Genomic DNA, 19,122 nt, shown 5'->3' on the forward strand with positions numbered 1-19,122 from the left:
TCCTCTGGGTTACGAGGCTTCAGACACACGATGCTCTTGGACTTACTGACCAGCGTCTGAACCTGCCTCTTACTCTCTGTGATCCTCTCTTTCTCTTTCTGCACACACACACACACACACACACACACAGGCACATTTACTTACACACTGATGGGAACATGTTCTGTGCATGCAGTGATTGGGTTGTAGTTACGTAATGTGTTATATCTTTGTAGATTTAACTCTACAGGTGTTTGATTTTGGGATCATCTGATCAGATGTGGCTGTCTCACCTCCAGGTTTTTGAGCATTTCTGTCAGATTCTCCAGAGGTGTGTTCCTGTCACAGGTGAACTTGGTACGGATGCGATCCTGGTCTTTCTGCAGTCTGGTGTATGTCTCATTGGCCTCCTTGAAGAACTACAAAAGAATAATAACAAATATAAAACTTATTTCATCCTTTGCAGGACTTGTTTTCATTAGTTTTTTTCCATAGATCACAAAAAGAGAAATTTTGAAGAAAGTATTGGTTGCTCTTTTCCATGCAATTACAATAATGTGGATTGGGGCTTTTTCAGACACAAAAATCACTATGTAATGTATTATTAAAGTATTATTATTAAAGTAACCCATACACCTTATGCACTAGATAACCCATGCCCTCAGAAGGCAAAAGATTTTATGTGAAGAATAAGTCGAATTTTAGGCAGCATTATTAACTATACTTTTAAAAAATTAAATAAATAATTTCTTGTCTTTTTAAAAGACATTTTTATTTTACATAAAAATGTTAATTACTTGAAATATAATTAAAAAGTTGCATGCAACATTGATGTACTAAAATAACTGAACTGAAACTAAATTAATATAATATATTTATATATTAATATTATAATCAAACGATTAATCGCGATGAATTGCATCCAAAATAAATGTATTTGTTTAGATAATATATGTGTTATTACTGATTATATTTATTATGTATATATAAATACACACACATGCATGTATATATTTCAGAAAAATATGTTATGTTTATATATAAAATATATTTATTTATAATGTAAATTGTATGAATATAAAAATAGACATGGAAATACATGGAAATATTTTGTATTTATATATATACATAATAAATATACACACCACACACACATATACAATAAAAACAATTAATCATTTGACAGCACTAATTATATGTAATGTATGTTATTTGAAATAAAATGAATATTTAGATATTTAAAAAATGACAAAAACACAACAAAATTACTAAATACTTTAAATAAAATAAACTGAAACACACACACACACACACACACACACATATATATATATATAAACATATATAAACATATTTTTTCTACAATATATGCATGCATGTGTGTGTATTTATATAATAACACACCACACACACATATACTATGTAAACAAAAACTTTTATTTTGGATGCGAATAATTGCAATGAATTGTTGGACAGCACACTAAAATTTATTTATTTATATACCCCAAAGGACAAAGTCTTACTTGGCTGTAAGCAGCGTTCTCCTTCAGATGAATATGGATGCACTTGGTGATCTGTAGTAACCAGCTCCACTGGGTCTGTAGTGTGTCCATATAAGCCTGAAAAACAAAGAAACACAGAGAAAATGCTTATTTGCAGTGAATTTGATGTTTGATGAGATTAAATATTAAAACGGCTTGCCATAATGCAAAAAACTCAGCTAGCTATGAAAGTGATGTGCAGAATTCCACATACCATATTATAAACCATTGTATAAAAAGAAAATAAAATCTATATCATACAAAATATCATGTTTATACATTTTAGTGTATGCCAGACAAAAATGATACGTTTAAAGTCGTATTAGCACGCTTCTTTGAGGTGTTGGCATGAATGAGACAGGTTGTGTCACCGATTTTGTCATCGCTCTGAGTTGATCGTGAAGATGTTTCCTCACCTCTATCTTGTCAGATGCTGGGTGCTGGTTCTTCAGGATGATGTCCACCTTTGCCTTCAGTTTATTCAGCTCTTTCTCTTTCTCTTCCAGATCACTCATCAGTTTCTGGAACGAAGCATGTATTCTATAAGCTGAAATCATCAAGCATTTACATGACAGGAAATAACTGGTGTAGTGTGGCTATTTTTTCATTGTCTTAATTTCACTGAATGTGAGTTTTTGCAGTAGTTTTTAACGAACACTTTGAAAGGTTCTCAGTTCGGTAGGCCCAGATGACATTATATCACTGAAACATGCATGTACTGTAAAAGCTGGAATTGTGACTACTATATGCATTTATGATCTTTGCATTGCTGTATAATATTTTCTCCTCACTGAGTAGCTCTCTTGTTTTTGTGGGATGTAGTTGTCAATGTTTTTATCGCCCCAGTCGAACACCAGCTCCTCTTCCTCTCGGTCGTTGACCCACATGATGGCTCGGGAGATCTCCTCGATGATGTTCTGCAGGTCTCGCAGCTGAGACGCTCGTGCACGGGACATTTTCTACACGTAAGAAAGAAGAGAGGATCAGATCGAGAGAAGCACAAACACTGAACTGAATCACATGCAATGAAGTCTGATCCAGCTGACCTGTAAACTGTCCCATTCTTGGTCCAGAGCGTGGAGTCCGGCCTTTTCTCTGCTCTGCATCTGAAGCAGAAAGACTCTGTCAGTGCATGTTTATCATTCATACCATGACAAATATTATAAAGCAGTTATCTGAATGTCATCAACATTCAGATTTCACCTCTGGATCAAGGAGATGAAGTGCAATTTAAAATGCATTGTCGGTTCTCTTTCTCTAACATTCTTCAGTCACACAGTCTGTGTTTGCATTGGTGCACACAACATACCAGTTCATCCCGCGCTCGGTCCACTTCCGGGCTTCTCTGGATTGAACTGTGGAACTTGTTGTGATTGAGGATTTGTTGGCTGATGGTCTCCGTATCATCGCCGAAGGATGCGGTCTCAATGAGTCTCTGCAACACACGAACCCTTTCAGACACGTGTCTACAAACACAACTGATTTACTGTCGTCTGCAGAGTCGCCTCATTTTAAGTGACATATGGTCAAACACTGCCAAAACAGCAAATAAAAGTATTAAGAGTTAGTTAAATTAACTTTCAGTTAACTATCAGCGTGTGATATGTGAAACTAACCTGTTTCAGTGGGTCTGACAGCATAATATAATTATAAAACATTGCTACGCCACAGAAATGTCCACTTTATTAGACCTCATAAATCTTCAACCCAACACTTTCTCAACTCTCTCATTTGCATATTATCAGTCTTAGATATTAAGTGAAAAATTTGAGTCAGTGTCCCAAATCATAGTACGGTGTGTTGAGATGATGGGCATTTTATCATCTTATAAAAAGTGTTTAAAAACTACAAACAGGGCAAATGTGTGAAACCGACTTATTATGATCTGTTAGCGTGTGTCAAATCTCAAAAAGATCCAGTTTTCCTTCACTAAAAGGGACGCAGCGATAGATAACATTAGGTTCTGTTGCTGTAATATCCACTTCCTGTGTTTCTTCCTGTTGTTCACTCATTTTCCTAGTTGGAGAGTCATTCACCTGCATCTGCTAATAGTTTTATATTTTCATGTGTATATATCGCCTTCCTTTTCCTCAGCTCATTGTCGGTTATTGTCTTTCTTTGCGCGTTAAGCATTTCCATTTCCATGGGTTTCCCCGTGCATTCCTGTGCTCCCGAATATATATCAATAAAAGACAACACATATATAGACAAATCTGGACTTATGTAGCAAAAATAGAGAAAGGATAAAAAAAGAAAAGAAAAGAGTTGCACAACAGCCCAGTAATTCACGATTATATAAACAAGACAATGTGCGATGCTTGTTTTGGGAAGCCTTTTCTTCTGTATGTCCATTTGGTGCAGAAATGCCACACGTTCAAGCTCACGGTTTAATCACAATGTGCTGTTCTTCACTTGTGTCTGAAAGCATGTAGATGTAGCCTCTAGGTGGCAGTGTTTAATCATCCCCATCAGCTGTGGACTGAAGCGCCTCTTTCACTCTGATCTCAGATCAGTTTCGTGGCTTCTTATATAATGTTTGGGAATCCGGATCAGGGTCTGCAGGAGGGCCACACTGTTGTTTTGGTGACTGTTGAGTTATGTGAAGTATTCGTCCTGAGAGCGCTCAGTGCAGATAAGAACCCGTCACACCCCAGTCGCTCTCACTGCTTTGTTTTGGTTTGTTTTGCTCCAGACACTCCCTGTTTTTCCGGCCCTCCTTCCTGCTCGGCCGAAACAATGCATGCTCTGTGAAACCTGTGCTGAACTCTGCAGGTGTGTGTGTGTGTGTGTGTGTGTGTCAAGTAGATGATAAGGATACATTATCTGTATGCAGTGTATGATTGGTTACCAAGAAATAAAACAAATAAACAAGCAAAGAGCCTAGCTGGGCCTGATAACACAGCCCTGAGTGAATGTGAGGAGGAACTATCTGTTTGTCCAGCTAAAGGGAGCGGCGGAGCGATGAAAGCTGCAGAAAGTATTCATTGATTCAACTTCAGACAGTCAGTGCAATCGAGTTATTCAGGGTTTCTGCAAGTTTGATGAAAGTCATTTTTTAAGCAAAAAAGAAAAATGTTCACACTTTATTTTAAGCTCCAATTCTCTCTATTAACAAACCATTAAAGAGTTAGTTCACCCAAAAATGAAAATTATGTTATTAATAACTCACTCTTATGATGTTCCAAACATGTAAGACCTCCTTTTATCTTCGGAACACAGTTTAAGATATTTTAGATTTAGTCCGAGAGCTCTCAGTCCCTCCATTGAAGCTGTGTGTACGGTATACTGTCAATGTCCAGAAAGGTAAGAAAAACATCATCAAAGTAGTCCATGTGACATCAGAGGGTCCGATAGAATATGTTGAAGCATCGAAAATACTTTTTGGTCTAAAAATAGCAAAAACTACAACTTTATTCAGCATTGTCTTCTCTTCCGTGTCTGTGTGAGAGAGAGTTCAAATCAAAGCAGTCTGGATTTCCGCTTCGCGAACGAATCATTCAGTTCACCAAATCGAACTGAATCGTTTTAAACGGTTCGCATCTCTGTGGCTGACACTCCCCCTGAGTTCAAACAAACCATTATCCCGGAGTAATTCATTTACTCAAACAGTACACTGACTGAACTGCTGTGAAGAGAGAACTGAAGATGATCACCGAGAGCCAGATAACGAACAAAACATTGACTCGTTCACGAGTCAAGGACCGTTTCTGTCAGACGCGTCCGATTCGTGAACCGAGGAGCTGATGATACTGCGCATGTGTGATTCAGCGTGAAGCAGACCGACACACAGAGCGCCTGAACTGAACTGATTCTTTTGGTGATTGATTCTGAACTGATTCTGTGCTAATGTTATGAGCGCGGGGAAACCGAAGGCTTGAATCAAGGGCAATCATCGCAAATGACGCCATTACGTTGAGCGCAAAAGAACCGGTGAACCGTTTTCTTCAACCGGTTTATTGAATCGAACTGTCCGAAAGAACTACTGGTGATCCGAACACCGATGCAACCGGTTCTTCACTCGTGAACGAGTCAGTCTATTGTTCGTTATCTGGCTCGGCTCGGTGTTCATCTTCAGTTCTCTCTTCACATCAGTTCAGTCAGTCACTGTTTGAGTAAATGAATTACTCCGGGATATTGGTTTGTTTGAACTCAGAGGGAGTAACGGCCACATTAAAAAAGTTAACAGCTTAAGTCATTTGTGGATTAATGCGTATTAGAGATGTGAACCGTTTAAAACGATTCAGTTCGATTTGGTGAACTGGAACCGGATGTCCAGCTGCTTTGATTTGAACTCTCTCTCACACAGACACGGAAGAGAAGACAAAGCTGAATAAAGTCATAGTTTTTGCTATTTTTGGACCAAAAAGTATTTTCGATGCTTCAGAATATTCTATCTGACCCTCTGATGTCACATGGACTACTTTGATGATGTTTTTCTTATCTTTCTGGACATGGACAGTAGACCGTACACACAGCTTCAATGGAGGGACTGAGAGCTCTCGGACTAAATCTAAAATATCTTAAACTGTGTTCTGAAGATAAAAAGAGGTCTTACATGTTTGGAACAGCATAAGGGTGAGTTATTAATGACATAATTTTCATTTTTGGGCGGACCAACCCTTTAAGTACCATTTTGCCTCGATAATTTGTTGCTTATTAATAGCTAGTATGGTAATTGCTAAGTTTCGGTATTGGGTAGGAAGTAGAATATGGTCATGCAGAATATGTGCTTTATAAATACTAATAAACAGACAATTATATGCGTGCGAACAAGTATCTAGTTAGTAGTGAGAACTGGTCCTTGTGTTAAAGTGTTACCAAAAACGGTCTCTTAACTAGTTGCTTATTAGCATGCATATTACTAGATTATTAGGCATTTATTAGTAGTAAATAAGCACATATTCATGCATTATTCTACATTCCTAAAATTCCTATCATATGCACATAAACTGACAGTCACCACTGATAAGCTACTACTAAATATTGTAGAAACTTAATTTTCTGTAAAGTTGCTTTGCAATGATTTGTATCGTAAAAAGCTCTTTATAAATAAACTTGAACTTATTTGAAAAATAACCAGCAAATTAGAGGAGTTTATTGAGGTTAATAGTGAATAAGTGTTCCCTATTCTAAAGTGTTCACGTTATTTCTGAGTATTTCTGTCTTGTTTTCCAGTGCAGACGTCCAAAGAGTCGTAAATCAAGACATGTTTACTTGAGAAGTCTTGTTTCCGGTGGAATTTTAATTATGATTAAAACAACACCACATATCTGCCAAGCAAAGTAATTAAAGTTCATTAAAACTAATTGTCATACCCCGCTGACAGATATTTGTTTTTTAAGTCTTCATTTTACTTTTGCATCTCAAGTAAATATATCTTAATTAAATGGATTTTTAGATTGAAATGACGATGTTTTGCGATGCATGCAACAGATGATGCCACAGCTTTATGACTGATGACTTTCAGCTCCGATTTACGACTTCTAAGACAGAAAGCCACTCATTTGCTTGTCATGGGTGTGTCACAGAAACGCCGGGTGTGTCTCCAGCTGTAGGTGTGGACGCCACACAACTCCATCACAAGAAACAACAAGTTACTGCCGACACATGGAGGCTGATACACTCCTCTCTCGTCAGCTGTCAGTGAATCTGAGTGTGAGATAAGCCTGAATGCTTCCCGGACTGAACCGGAGGAGGCTGAGGTGTGAGAGTGAATTCCAGTGAGGTGCTGTAATCGTGGTCTGCACGGTCTGTAAACCCTGCACAAATCCTCAGCAGGGCGACAAATCACAGTTTTGACCCCGGAGACAGATCTGCTCCAGTAGTCCATGTGAAGAGAAGCTCCAACAAAAGCTCTACAGTTTGAGCCAAGGTCGAACACAGAGGAAGATTTCACAATTTGTGCTGGAAGTGTATCACGCAAATATAGACGAGGTCAGGGTGCACTGACCAACAGAACGGTTTGAAAGGGACTTCTGTGTGAGCTTCTTTGTGTCCTTTTTTGCACGCATAATTATGCATTGAGGGCTTTAATATTCATTTATAACGCTTTGAGCAGACTGCCGTGCGAGAGACAAGCAGGTTTTAAACTGTGGCGCAGAGACTGACCTTCTTCTGGTTGATCCAGCCGACTGCCTCCTGGAAGCTCTTGCTAGGGTCCTCCCACGCGATGACCTCTGACCCGATGACTCGATTGCCTCCGCCAGCGGTCCTCCTGATAGTGGTGCCCGTGATGGAGTTACGAATGTCTGAGTGGAAGGCGTGACATTCGTCCAGACTGCCAGACAGATCCAGGATTAGACGCTTTGCTTTGAATCTACAATCCTCTTTATTTTTTTTAATGATTGTATTAAAACTCGAGACATTTCAACTGTTTGTTATCATTGCGAATAGCTGAGATAGAAATCACAGTTGCGATTTGTGTATACTTTGTATACTTGATTATCAAAGGTACAATAATGTCAGAGGCTAGAATGCTTGAAATGCATTATGAGACATGCACTGTATTGTCAAGAAAAAAAATCAATCAAGTTTTTTTTTTGTGCATAAATGTGAAAATATTAGCTATGAAATTAGCTTTCCCTTGTTAAAAAGAAGGGCACTTAATAAACATTAAATTAGCAGTAATAATTTACTTGCACTTGAAAGTATATTTACTGCAGTGTTATTTTAGTATCACTGAGATACTATAATAGATTTTATAAATATTCTGAATTTGTTTTATTTTTTGATTTTTTTAGAAGTTCAGTTAAAGTCATTTCGGTGTGTTTTTGTAATTAGTTTTCTCTAAAATTGTCTACATAGTTTTTATTCATTTGTATTTCAATTACAGTATATCCAATTAAACTAAAGGAATAAGAAATAATAAATGTTGCACTGGAAATGGGAGATTTTTTATTGCATATTTATTTTCTATTTTAATCAGTGAAAATCAATGTGTATTTTAGTAATTCTTTTAGTCATTTAGTTAACTTTAATTACCCTGATTAAAAATCACACTTTTAAAACATTTTTTAAACTGTGTTTTATTTTAAAGTACATTTTAAGTAATTTATTTAATTGTTTGCTGTGCTTTGAAGCACACTTATTTTAAACATACTAAAGCACATGTAACATATTAATTTATAATACTAACTGTAGTGTTATTTGATATAACATTTAAAATTAATATGTTTTGAATGTTCTCAATCACAACTTTACTTTTACAAATGTGTAATTACACATAAGTTGATTTTATAAATCTCCACAATGCCAAAAATGTCCACAGTTGAAGAAACACTCATTCCTGCTGATCAAGTTTCACAGTATATTCCTGGTGACCGACACTTTGCTCACAGTGGGCTGGGCTGTATGCTAAAGAGTGCATTATGTGAGTGCATACTATCAGGTTTCATTCATGTATGTGAAAACACACGCTGCAGGTACCTTCGGATGATCATTTCATTGGGCTGACCGGCATTGTGTAAGTCCACGACATACTTATTCATCTGCTCCATCAGAGCCGCTGCAGCATTCATGTTTTTATCCACTTCAGCTGCTGGTCCCATCTGCAGGAAAACAGGAAAATAACATTAGAATCAGGAAAGCAGTAAAACCTCAAATCACTGTGTGTGTGTGTGTCTGTGTGTGTGGTGCATGCATAAAACTTTTTCAAAGCATGTGAAAATGACACTTACATTATCTAGGATGGTCTGTGCTCGGTTCAGGCAGCCCATGCAGTCTTGGTAAAGCATCTGAGCTCGTTTTTGAACAGATATAGACGACATGCTAAAAAAAATTAATAAATCAATAAATACTGAATTGTAAAAAATTTCACAGATCATGCATTATATCACTAATCGTTTAAGGCATATTAAAGCAAACCAATGTTTAATGTTTTGTATTTAACAAAACATTTATTTAAAAGACGAAGATATCTAGCATTTCAATAGCGATTTTAATAGCATTTTACATGTTGTGGTTAAAAACAAACAAGCCAGGTTAAATTTTTTGAATTACAATCATTTTAATGCATGCACATGCAAAGTACACATGCACAACATTTTCATGAAAGCACTGTTTGAGATGCGACAACATATCAATAATGAACAATGAATGCAAAATCCATATGCACGATGGTCATGTATGGCATATCCAAGTCTTTTATGACTTAATGGAGCTCTTTTATTTAAGTCAAATTTATTTCGGATGTTTCACTAAATTTCACCAAAATAAATATAATACAAATCGCATTTAACAATTGCTGAAATACAGTAGAGTATAGAGTTAATCAATGCTATAACTCTACTTTTTAATTGCAGACTTTGTTAATAAATAACAATAAAGCACTTGATAATGTATTAATGGAAACTTACCTCTGTCCTCCTCCTCCTCCTCCTTGTGAGTTTCTGGAGAATGTGTGTGTAATGGTCTGCGCATAGCCATCATTGAACTCAGAATGGTATCCATTTCCACTCGTCACGTACGGTGCGCCGTCATTCCGCGGTAAACTGTAGCCCACGGAGGTCAGATCGGGCCGGGAGTTGGATCTTCGGCCGATCGTGTGGAGTCTGGTCTGAGATCCGGACAAACTCATCTCTGTGGAAGACTGCAGCACCACTTCTGTGACCGTCTCAACTAAAGAAAGCGCAAGGAAAGTAACGCGAGTGCTCTGCTCTGCTCTTGCTGCGCGTCTTTGCGCGGCGGTGCGTGCGCAGATACTGACCGCTGCGCTCTGGATAGTTCCGGTTTTGCAGTTAGACCACACCTGCGCATTATCAATACTGAGAGAATTCCCATGAGGTGCGGCTCAGGAGGCGCGAGACCAGTCATCCTCACTTTCCCACGGAATTCTTTCATACGATCGGGTAAGAATTTGTATCTGCCTAAAACAATAATTATTATTTTTTCACTACTTGAACCACAAGCTGCACATTCTATTGAATGCTGAAGATGCCCTGTAGATTTAACCTGAGAACTACTACTATTAATTATTTGGTTAGTTTCAAGACTAAATATGACACATTTTTTGTTACTTTCAACAGTAAAAGATTTAAAATGCAGTCCATTTATTAACTTATTTTCAATTAATTTAATAACTTTTTATAAAGTTACATAAAAATGACACGTGACCTTTTTTCTTAATTTTTTCCCAACTTTTTTTTTCAATACTTGAACCTCAACCAGCAAGCTGCACATGCATCCTATCAAGAGCTGTAGATGTCCAATGATTTTTTTCTTTTTACATTTTTTAAAATTAATTTATTATATATTTACTTTTTATTAATTGTTTCATAAGGCATTTACCTATCTATCTGACTATCTATCTATCTAGGCACAAAGACACCGAACAGTATCTCCCATATCATAACAATCAGTGAAATGTTAAACATGTGCATATCACATCTGTGCAAAGTAGAACTGTATCAGTAAATAACAAGTGATTGCAGGGAATCAGAAGATGCATAAATCACAACTTGTCAGATTCAGATACACACAGACTCAGTCTGCGGAGGACTTTCCCCCATGTGTGTGTGTGTGTGTGTGTGTGTTGTCCACAGTACAGTGATACACCCATCTCACCCACCCTCACACACCCTTTACAGTCCTCTGTGATTACAGGGAGGTTCTTGACAGGTTAACTTAGAAAAAAAAAGTGTAGTATTGTGATCGTACAAAAGATTGTAATTGCCCATTAGCCTGTTTGACAAGTGAAAAGTACAATGCATAATATAAAATTTACTATTTGGTGTGGTAAAGTTAGGAATAGATGATGAATCTGATCAATTGAAATTGAGTCATGTAATTTTTTTTATCACATCTCAGCATTTAAAACTATAATCATTGAATTATAGTTCACTGTAACATTGTATGTATGCAATACTGTGTGTCAACATGCAATATATTATTTTCTTTAACTTTCTACCCATGAACTTTTGCAAAACAGCAAGACCATAAAACAAACAATTTAGTTTTTATACTTAACTCACAAAAAATTAAAGTTTACAGTTGAAACTTAGGTTCAATCAATCCAACCTCTCTCAAGTTTTAGCCCTAATAATTTTACTTATAACCTATCAATCATTAGCAGAAAACTAAAAGCTGTTACAATGATGCTAAATAGCTAAGAATGTTATCTGTGTTGTATTCCTCTGATTTAGGACATACAAATATGTGGCATTGTGTACACACCTCCAGGCGTCAAGTGACATTATGGTGTCCCCCAAGGCTTAATGCTGGGCCCATTATTATTTCACCTACACAGTATGTATTTCAGTTAGCTCATGCAGGTAATCAATATAACATATATTTTGGTTGTACAGGGTCCAAATGCTATGTCAGATCCCCAAAGCATAGACAGCATAAATGTGTCAGTGTACTATCTAACACCAAATAAAGATAAGACAGAGGGCAAATTGAGATATGGTTTAGCTCTATTTTATTTTCTTATGTTGTTTTTACTGTTTGTATTATTATAGGTAACTGAGATGTTTTCTGTAAACCACTTTGGAAAAGTGCTATATAAATACTTTTATTTTTTAAATGAGTTATGTGTAATTTTTTTCAATTTTCAGATTGTATTTCAGTTTTAAAATCCTAAAAAGCTTTCGCCCATAACAAGCTCAGAGAATGTCATTGTGTGCATACTTGATTGCTCTCTCTGACTGGGAACACAGTGTTTCTCTTAATCTTGTTTAACAAGAGCGACACACACCTAGAGACACACCGGTCAAGCCCTTAATCATTTTCTGAGCTAATTTCTTCCAGTATAGTTAATTGTTGCACTTCTTGAAAGAGCCTAAGCATGAACAGACTTGCCTAAGTTTTAAATGTAACGACTAAGAGACTGACGCCGTTCACATACAGTTAACATTTAAAAAGCATGACAAAACAAGAAAAGAAAATTGCCCAGACCTCACATCCAGCATTTTATTGTACTTTGACAATACTGTCAGTTACTGAAGTTACTGAATATAATATTAAAAGAATAAAAAATAATTCCTTTTCTTTTCTTTTCTTTCTTCGAGGAGCTACTGCTGACAGTCCTTACACTACACTGAATGTGATCTCTCTCTCTCTCTCTCTCTTTCTCTCTCTCAAAGGTCCTAATTGAATATGTTGCTAACTTGAGTGATGGTTGGCCAGAAAGAAACTTGTTAAATGTTGAGGGTTTGAGGAAAGTGTTTTGTTGATAATGATATAATAGTAAAGTGCACTTACCTACCCCTGGTTTAGATCCTGAATTTTCGTTTAGTATTTTTTTTTTTTTACTTTTACTGATGTTAGACTAGTTAACTGGAAAGAAGGTAATGAAGGAAGGAAAGAAGGTCCTCTTGGTTGGTTTGTTATTTGTCATTAATTCATATTGCTTCCTCACCCTTGATGGCATGTCAGTTTTACAGTGTGTGGCTGTCTAGACCAACTTACAAACAAACAGCAGGCCTGCCGGACATCTCCCAGGTGCTTCGAACCAAGAAAGGGCTTGTCAGATGCGACCCAAGATGCCCAGGTGTTGGCCCTCACCAAGTAGACTGATCTGCGTGACTTACCATTATTGGAGCTGGCTTGAAGACAGGGTGGAGCACAGTCTTTGGGAAAGAACCACCCAAATTCAGCCTCTGAAGTAAGAGTGAAAGGTATGGTTGGTGGTAACCAGAATGGGACTTAAACCTATCAAGGCCATTAAAGACAAGCCACCTGAATGTGTACCTGGAGAGAATGAGAGGAAATAAAAATGGCAAACTTGTTGATAATGTCTCTCAACACTTCATTTACAAGTACCTGTCTGGAAGACCATGCAGAAATCACTTTTTTCAAACAATGCTAATAGAACATTTTTACTTCAGGATGTTTCTTAAAATCCAAAAATGGAAGTCTTCAGATAAAAACACCACAGTGAACTGATTTCAGAACTGTTTCTTCAGAACTAAAGTACCTTCATCTGTGTGCTCCAGGCTACAAGGGCCTTCTCAGTTCCAGTTCAACATTCATTGACAGTTCATGATCAAGGCTCTTTTATAAAGAATATAAGTCCTTTCTCTCAATGCAAAATGTCCCAGCACAATCTGTGAAAGATGTCACTGCCATTGGACTCATCACTTGACTATGCAAAATGTAATCATCGCTTAACCAAATGGTAACACAAACCGAGTTATAGGAAAAAGCAAGCAGGGGCTGAGATTACGTCTCCCAACTCCTACTTAACCTCACGGACCTCACAAGACCACACTCCCAGCTCCCAGCCTTTGGACAATCTCAAACATAAATGGCTGTGAAACTAGATATCAATGGGTGATCCGCACAATGGCGTCCTCTATGCGGTGGAGCCACTTGAGTGGGACATGGTTGGAATAAAACATGAAGGGTTGTCCCGAGAGGTATAGTGGAAGGTCACCTACCCATGACCCAAACTGAAGCCCAGAGACTTTACTTCCATTCGCTCAACTGCACACTTCTTATGGGCTGCCATGAGTCCTGGTCGATGTAGCGATTGGTGTAAACTGGTGGGTGGTAAATGGTAATACCATTCTGAGTGGTAAATCCCATCATTTCATGAGATATTGGCATTAAGGGGAGGTGTTTTTTATCCAGTATCAACTCATTTTGAGCTATAATCATCTGCTCAAACCTATGCTTTGCCAAACCATTGAATTTTAGGTTCACTTCTGGTCTGGTCTCCTTCCTCTCTTTGATTGTTGCCGCCAACTCCGCTTCCTTCCTCTCATGTTTTCAGGAAGTTGAAAGGGTAAATTCTCCAGTCAAACCACCTCATAACCGGCATCCCCCACTTGCTGTGTGACCCCAGAGGCGAGTGATTTAGAGTTCAATGCTGTTAGACACAAAACCACTATTGTAAGGCTGGCTTGATTCCCTGACAACACAGGACTCTGTCTCGTCAGGAACTTTCACTCTGGAACAATAAACAGTGCAATTAAACAATAAATCTACAAACCTAGCAAAGAGGTCACCAAGCCATTCTCCCAGTATTCTCTGCTCACTCATCCCGATAATTCCTGCCTAAAAAAAAGCAAGACGTGACACTTGGAGCTTAAAATTATATCTTTTTTTAAATGTTGTGAAGTGACATTTATCTTCTTTTTGTCATCCATCTCGACGTGATGTGAATTCACAGTGCAGAGTTGATCAAATCTGAACTTTGTAATGCAATGAATTTCACATGAGCTTGTGTTTTCTGTCTTCATGTGCACATGACACTTATCTCACTCCTCCCCGACGGGAGCCGTCTACTCCTGTCTACAGTCAAGGCCAGGCATTTGACACATCAGATGAGCCTAAGGGAACAAAAGTGTAGTGTACCCGCCCCTTAAAGAGATAGTTCACATAAAAATGAACATTCTGTCATCATTTACTCACCCTCCACTTGTTCCTAACCTGCATGAGTGCCTTTCTTCCGCTGAACACAAAAGAAGATATTTTAAAGAATGTCAGTCACCAAACAGTTAAAGAAACCCTTTGACCTCCACAGTATGGAAAACGTCCAATGGAGGTCAATGGCAACTGTTTGGTAACCAAAATTCTTCACAACATCTTATTTTGTGCTCAGGGGAAGAAGAAAAAGAAGCTCATACAGGTTTGGAACAAATGAGTAAATGATGACGGTTAATATTTTTGGGTAAACTATTCCTCTAAGGCCTAGCTTAATGGCAAGGGTTAACATAATTCAGTCATTTTACTAACCTCAACCACACATTTCGCTAATATTAAGTAATAAGCATGTTATAGATGGCACGTTTAAGAATATCGCCCTTAATTTTGGACCTGAATCAACATTACATGCATGTTGTCCAGTCATATATTTATACAGTAAGTGCTCTACAGAGCATAACTTCCAAGTATTGCTAAGGATGGGTCAGACCAACACCTCTCTCTTTCTTTCCCACTGCTTCTGTACGAGTCAGGTGTGTCTGCTCAAACACCTGCTCTGTTGTGTTTGCAGTCTACTGTATGCGTAAGCCTTTTTCATGACAACACATTACTCACACTTTATTCTGACACACCCTTAGCAGCTAATTGTCCAACTTGTCCTTACTTCCTGGCAAGAGAACACAGACATTTTCAGCTGGGTTTCGGTTTGATTTAATGATTTATTTCACTAGAAAAGTATCATGGAATATAGAGAAGGATGTATCGTTTTCCTTGCAAGTGATAGTGACCTCTGTCTGCTTTCACATATAATCACATTCAGTGGTTTGGTCTGTCATTAGAGTCATCAAACCTCACACATTCACACACCAGATGCAAACTCATCAGATCCTACAACAGATGACACACACCTAATGATTTCATCAGCCACCAAAGACTAACCCATGTTCACTCTTACGCAATCACAAAACCCTTCCAGTGATTGCTGTTATACTGTCAGTTTATATAAACATTAAAGACTAGAGGGGTTATAAATCATAGTTGTATTAGCCTTAAATAACTTTTATACCACTGTCTGGAAAGATTCCACAACTGAAGAGGAAACAATTAAATAGATATAATCAACACAAAAGCCTGAGACTTTTTACTACTTTCTAACACTGAATAAATGACCTTTGTGATAAGTGGTCTCAAAGGGAACCTGACGTATATAGTACATTATATTGCTGTCTTTTCAGCAAAAATGTAGTTATTTTTTTACAATTTTGTGTTCATGTTATCTGTGTTTATGTTATCACACACAAAGCAGTTTGTGATACGGTAAGGGTCAACAGATACTGTAATTAATCATTTGCAATTAACACCTAACAAGAGAACAAAGATCTGTGTGTGAAATCTGTTTTGACAGCATTGTCTTAATGCCAAGTTGGTTTTATTGTGTTCACTGTTTTACCAAGCAGCTATTATGAGAGAGAGAGAGAGAGAGAGAGAGATGGAGAGAGAGAGAGAGAGAGATGGAGGGGGGGGCTTGACTTTATAATCTCTTTATTTATCAACAGTATTAGACAAAACATCAAATCATCACAAACATCAGAAACCAGCAGTTAAAAAAGAGGGATTAGATTAGGAAAAAAAGAAAACAAAAAAGGAAAACAAAAACAAAAGGATTTAAAAAATATGCACACCTCTTAAGAAAAGGTTTAAAAAATAAAAACACCCATCACTTTAACCATTAGTTTGTAAACAGCCATCAGGGTCAGTTTCACAGACACACTGATTTATGCACCATTTGAGACTGAACGTTTCTAAAGCATCAACAAGCTTGTAATAGGCATACTCAATATTGATACGAGATTTCAGTAATCCCCTAAAAATAGAGATAACATCAGTTGATCCTGTGCTAAGTAATTTCCTTTTGCGCGATACCCAAATTGCCATTTTTGCCTGGCCAAACAAAAAATTTGTTAAAACCGTGAACTGTCTTGTTGCTCCTTTTGTACTTGGGACAATAGATAAAACATACAGGCGTAAAAACTTCCCCCAAAGACTGACAGTAATCTTCCAATAGATGAAACAGCAGTTGGAGTCTCGAACAATTAAGAAACAAGTGAAAAATTGGGGTGGGGGGTGGGGGGGGACGGAGAGAGAGAGAGAGGGAGAGAGCGAGAGAGATAGAGAGATAGAGAGAGGAGAATTATTGTAATTTTAAAAAGTTCTGCATATGACAAATTTGACAAAACCACAGCATTAAACAAGCTTTAACTGATTTGGATTTCTAAATCAAAATTTTGTTTTAATTTTGCAATTTTTTTATAATTACTGAGATTGTTTTATCTATTTATTTCTCTTTTTTATTTCTTTATTTATTTTATTTTTATTTTCTATGTAATTATTATTATTATTATTTGCATTTGTAAGAACCTCCCTGTATGACAGCAGCAGCTGCTTTCTCTACAGTATTTGTCTTTTTTTTAAAAAAGATCATTAAATACAACTAAAACAGTAAAATAAGTCGGTAAAGCAGCGCAGTGTCTGCCTTGTATCACATGACTGAGTCTATGACTCATGACTGGGGTCAAAGGTCGAGGACTTTAATACAAGGGTGTGATCTCTTTCTCTGTCCTAACAGGTGAACATTCACACATTCAGCGTAAACATGATCAAATCAAAGCGTGATGCCATGGTTACAGACATAAAGATGACCAATGATAATGGCAGAGTAAAACATTTAAGAAAACTTAATCTAAAACTAAAATGAACAAACCAGCAAACAAATATTTACTCTTCCTAATTTGACATATTTCCTTTTCACTTTCTCTTTATCTGAAAGGATATTCTTTCATCTTTAGAGTTCCTGGCTAAGCATTTAATACAGTATTGCTGCTTTTGTTTTCATGTCATGTGTCTTTCAATCAGTGAATAAAGAAGCAGTCCAGCTATGAACTGAGCAAACTAAAGATGAATGAAGTAAGAACATGTTCTCCAAACAAACCTTTAACGTGTGTTTTACTCTCGAGATAAAAGGAGTTCAGCTCTACAACCTCTGCCTTCAAATCCACAGGTTACAAAATTACAATGAAGACAATTCTGTAACAACTGTAACACTATTGGTCACTATTGGTCACTATTGTAACACTATTGGTCACCACTAGATGGCAGGCTTACTCAAATAATGCTTGTCCACGACTATTAGACAAGTCTTTGCTTCTACTGATTATATCCAGTGTTGGGAAGGTTACTTTGGAAATGTAATAGGTTAAAGATTACAAGTTACCCTGTTTAAAATGTAATCAGCAGTGTAAATATTTCAATTACTTAACTACATTTGATTATTTTGTACAGCTTTTCTAGATTTCTAATGTTTTCAACTGAACCAGGAAGGGTTAACCTTACAGTAGAACTCAACACTAAAATCCTTCATCACTTGAATTAAGATTATTATAATCTAATTTTAAAGCACAGCCACCAAAAAAAAAAAAAAAAAAAAAAAAAAAAAAAAAAAATCTGACTTTGAGATCATTCTAAGGTTGAATGCAAGTTTTAAAGCCATAACAAGTAATAGCTATGATAATGTTCTTGAAATCCAATATTTGCATGGATGAGTCAGAAAACACCGGCATCTAACAATGCCTTGTTAAAAACAGTTTATCTTAAATAATCCAAATTTGTAATAAAACAGTTAGACTGTCAACAAAACAATGGTGTCTCGTATTGTAGAGCAGTCTAATCATACAAATCTGTATGTAAGTGTGTGTGAAATAAAATAAAAAGAATTCAGAGGTCAGATTTTTAATTGTAAACATTTTCATAAGTTACAATTAAAAATTGTAATTGATTACAAATGCATTTATTTTGTAATTGAATTCTGTAGTTCTGCTACATGTAACTACTCCCCACACTGTCTGTATAGAATCATGTATTAAATCATATCATTGCATAGAATCATATATTAAATCATATCATTGCATCCTCAAACACGACCAGCAGTGCATGCACTCTCTTTTGTACCTTATTTTCCCCTCAAGGATGCATTTTAGTACAGTGTACAGTGCATATTAGCTTTTGAAAGGTCATGCTGCCCCAGTGACAGCTTTTGTACATTTTTCTCTGAGAGTAAACCTATATAAAGCTCAGAAGTTATTCGTTTAATAGTCTAAAGCATAGCAATCCTATAGATACCCTGCATCCCAATATGCATACTATCCACCCTGTCTGCCCTAAATAGTGTTGAAAATGACTA

The 19,122-nt window shown here is 36.9% G+C and overlaps 1 protein-coding gene across 2 annotated transcripts in view; it reads right to left on the reverse strand.

Annotated features, from left to right (window-relative positions):
* The window catches only part of dspa (desmoplakin a), a 28,266-nt gene extending 18,046 nt beyond the window's left edge, over positions 1-10,220 (reverse strand). For both annotated transcript variants that reach the window (XM_026207015.1, XM_026207014.1), the window contains exons 1-11: positions 9,875-10,220; positions 9,197-9,287; positions 8,946-9,067; positions 7,629-7,797; positions 2,830-2,955; positions 2,567-2,626; positions 2,312-2,479; positions 1,937-2,041; positions 1,503-1,598; positions 273-398; positions 1-98 (exon numbers count right to left, since the gene is read on the reverse strand). The exon at positions 1-98 is cut by the window's left edge and continues 55 nt beyond it. In XM_026207015.1, coding sequence (XP_026062800.1) covers positions 1-98; positions 273-398; positions 1,503-1,598; positions 1,937-2,041; positions 2,312-2,479; positions 2,567-2,626; positions 2,830-2,955; positions 7,629-7,797; positions 8,946-9,067; positions 9,197-9,287; positions 9,875-10,095 — 1,382 coding nt within the window. In that variant the 5' untranslated portion in view covers positions 10,096-10,220. The remainder of the gene's footprint in view (positions 99-272; positions 399-1,502; positions 1,599-1,936; positions 2,042-2,311; positions 2,480-2,566; positions 2,627-2,829; positions 2,956-7,628; positions 7,798-8,945; positions 9,068-9,196; positions 9,288-9,874) is intronic.
* Between the last annotated feature and the right edge of the window lie 8,902 nt (positions 10,221-19,122).

Source organism: Carassius auratus, chromosome 27, assembly GCF_003368295.1.
Source record: "Carassius auratus strain Wakin chromosome 27, ASM336829v1, whole genome shotgun sequence".
Lineage (NCBI taxonomy): Eukaryota > Metazoa > Chordata > Actinopteri > Cypriniformes > Cyprinidae > Carassius > Carassius auratus.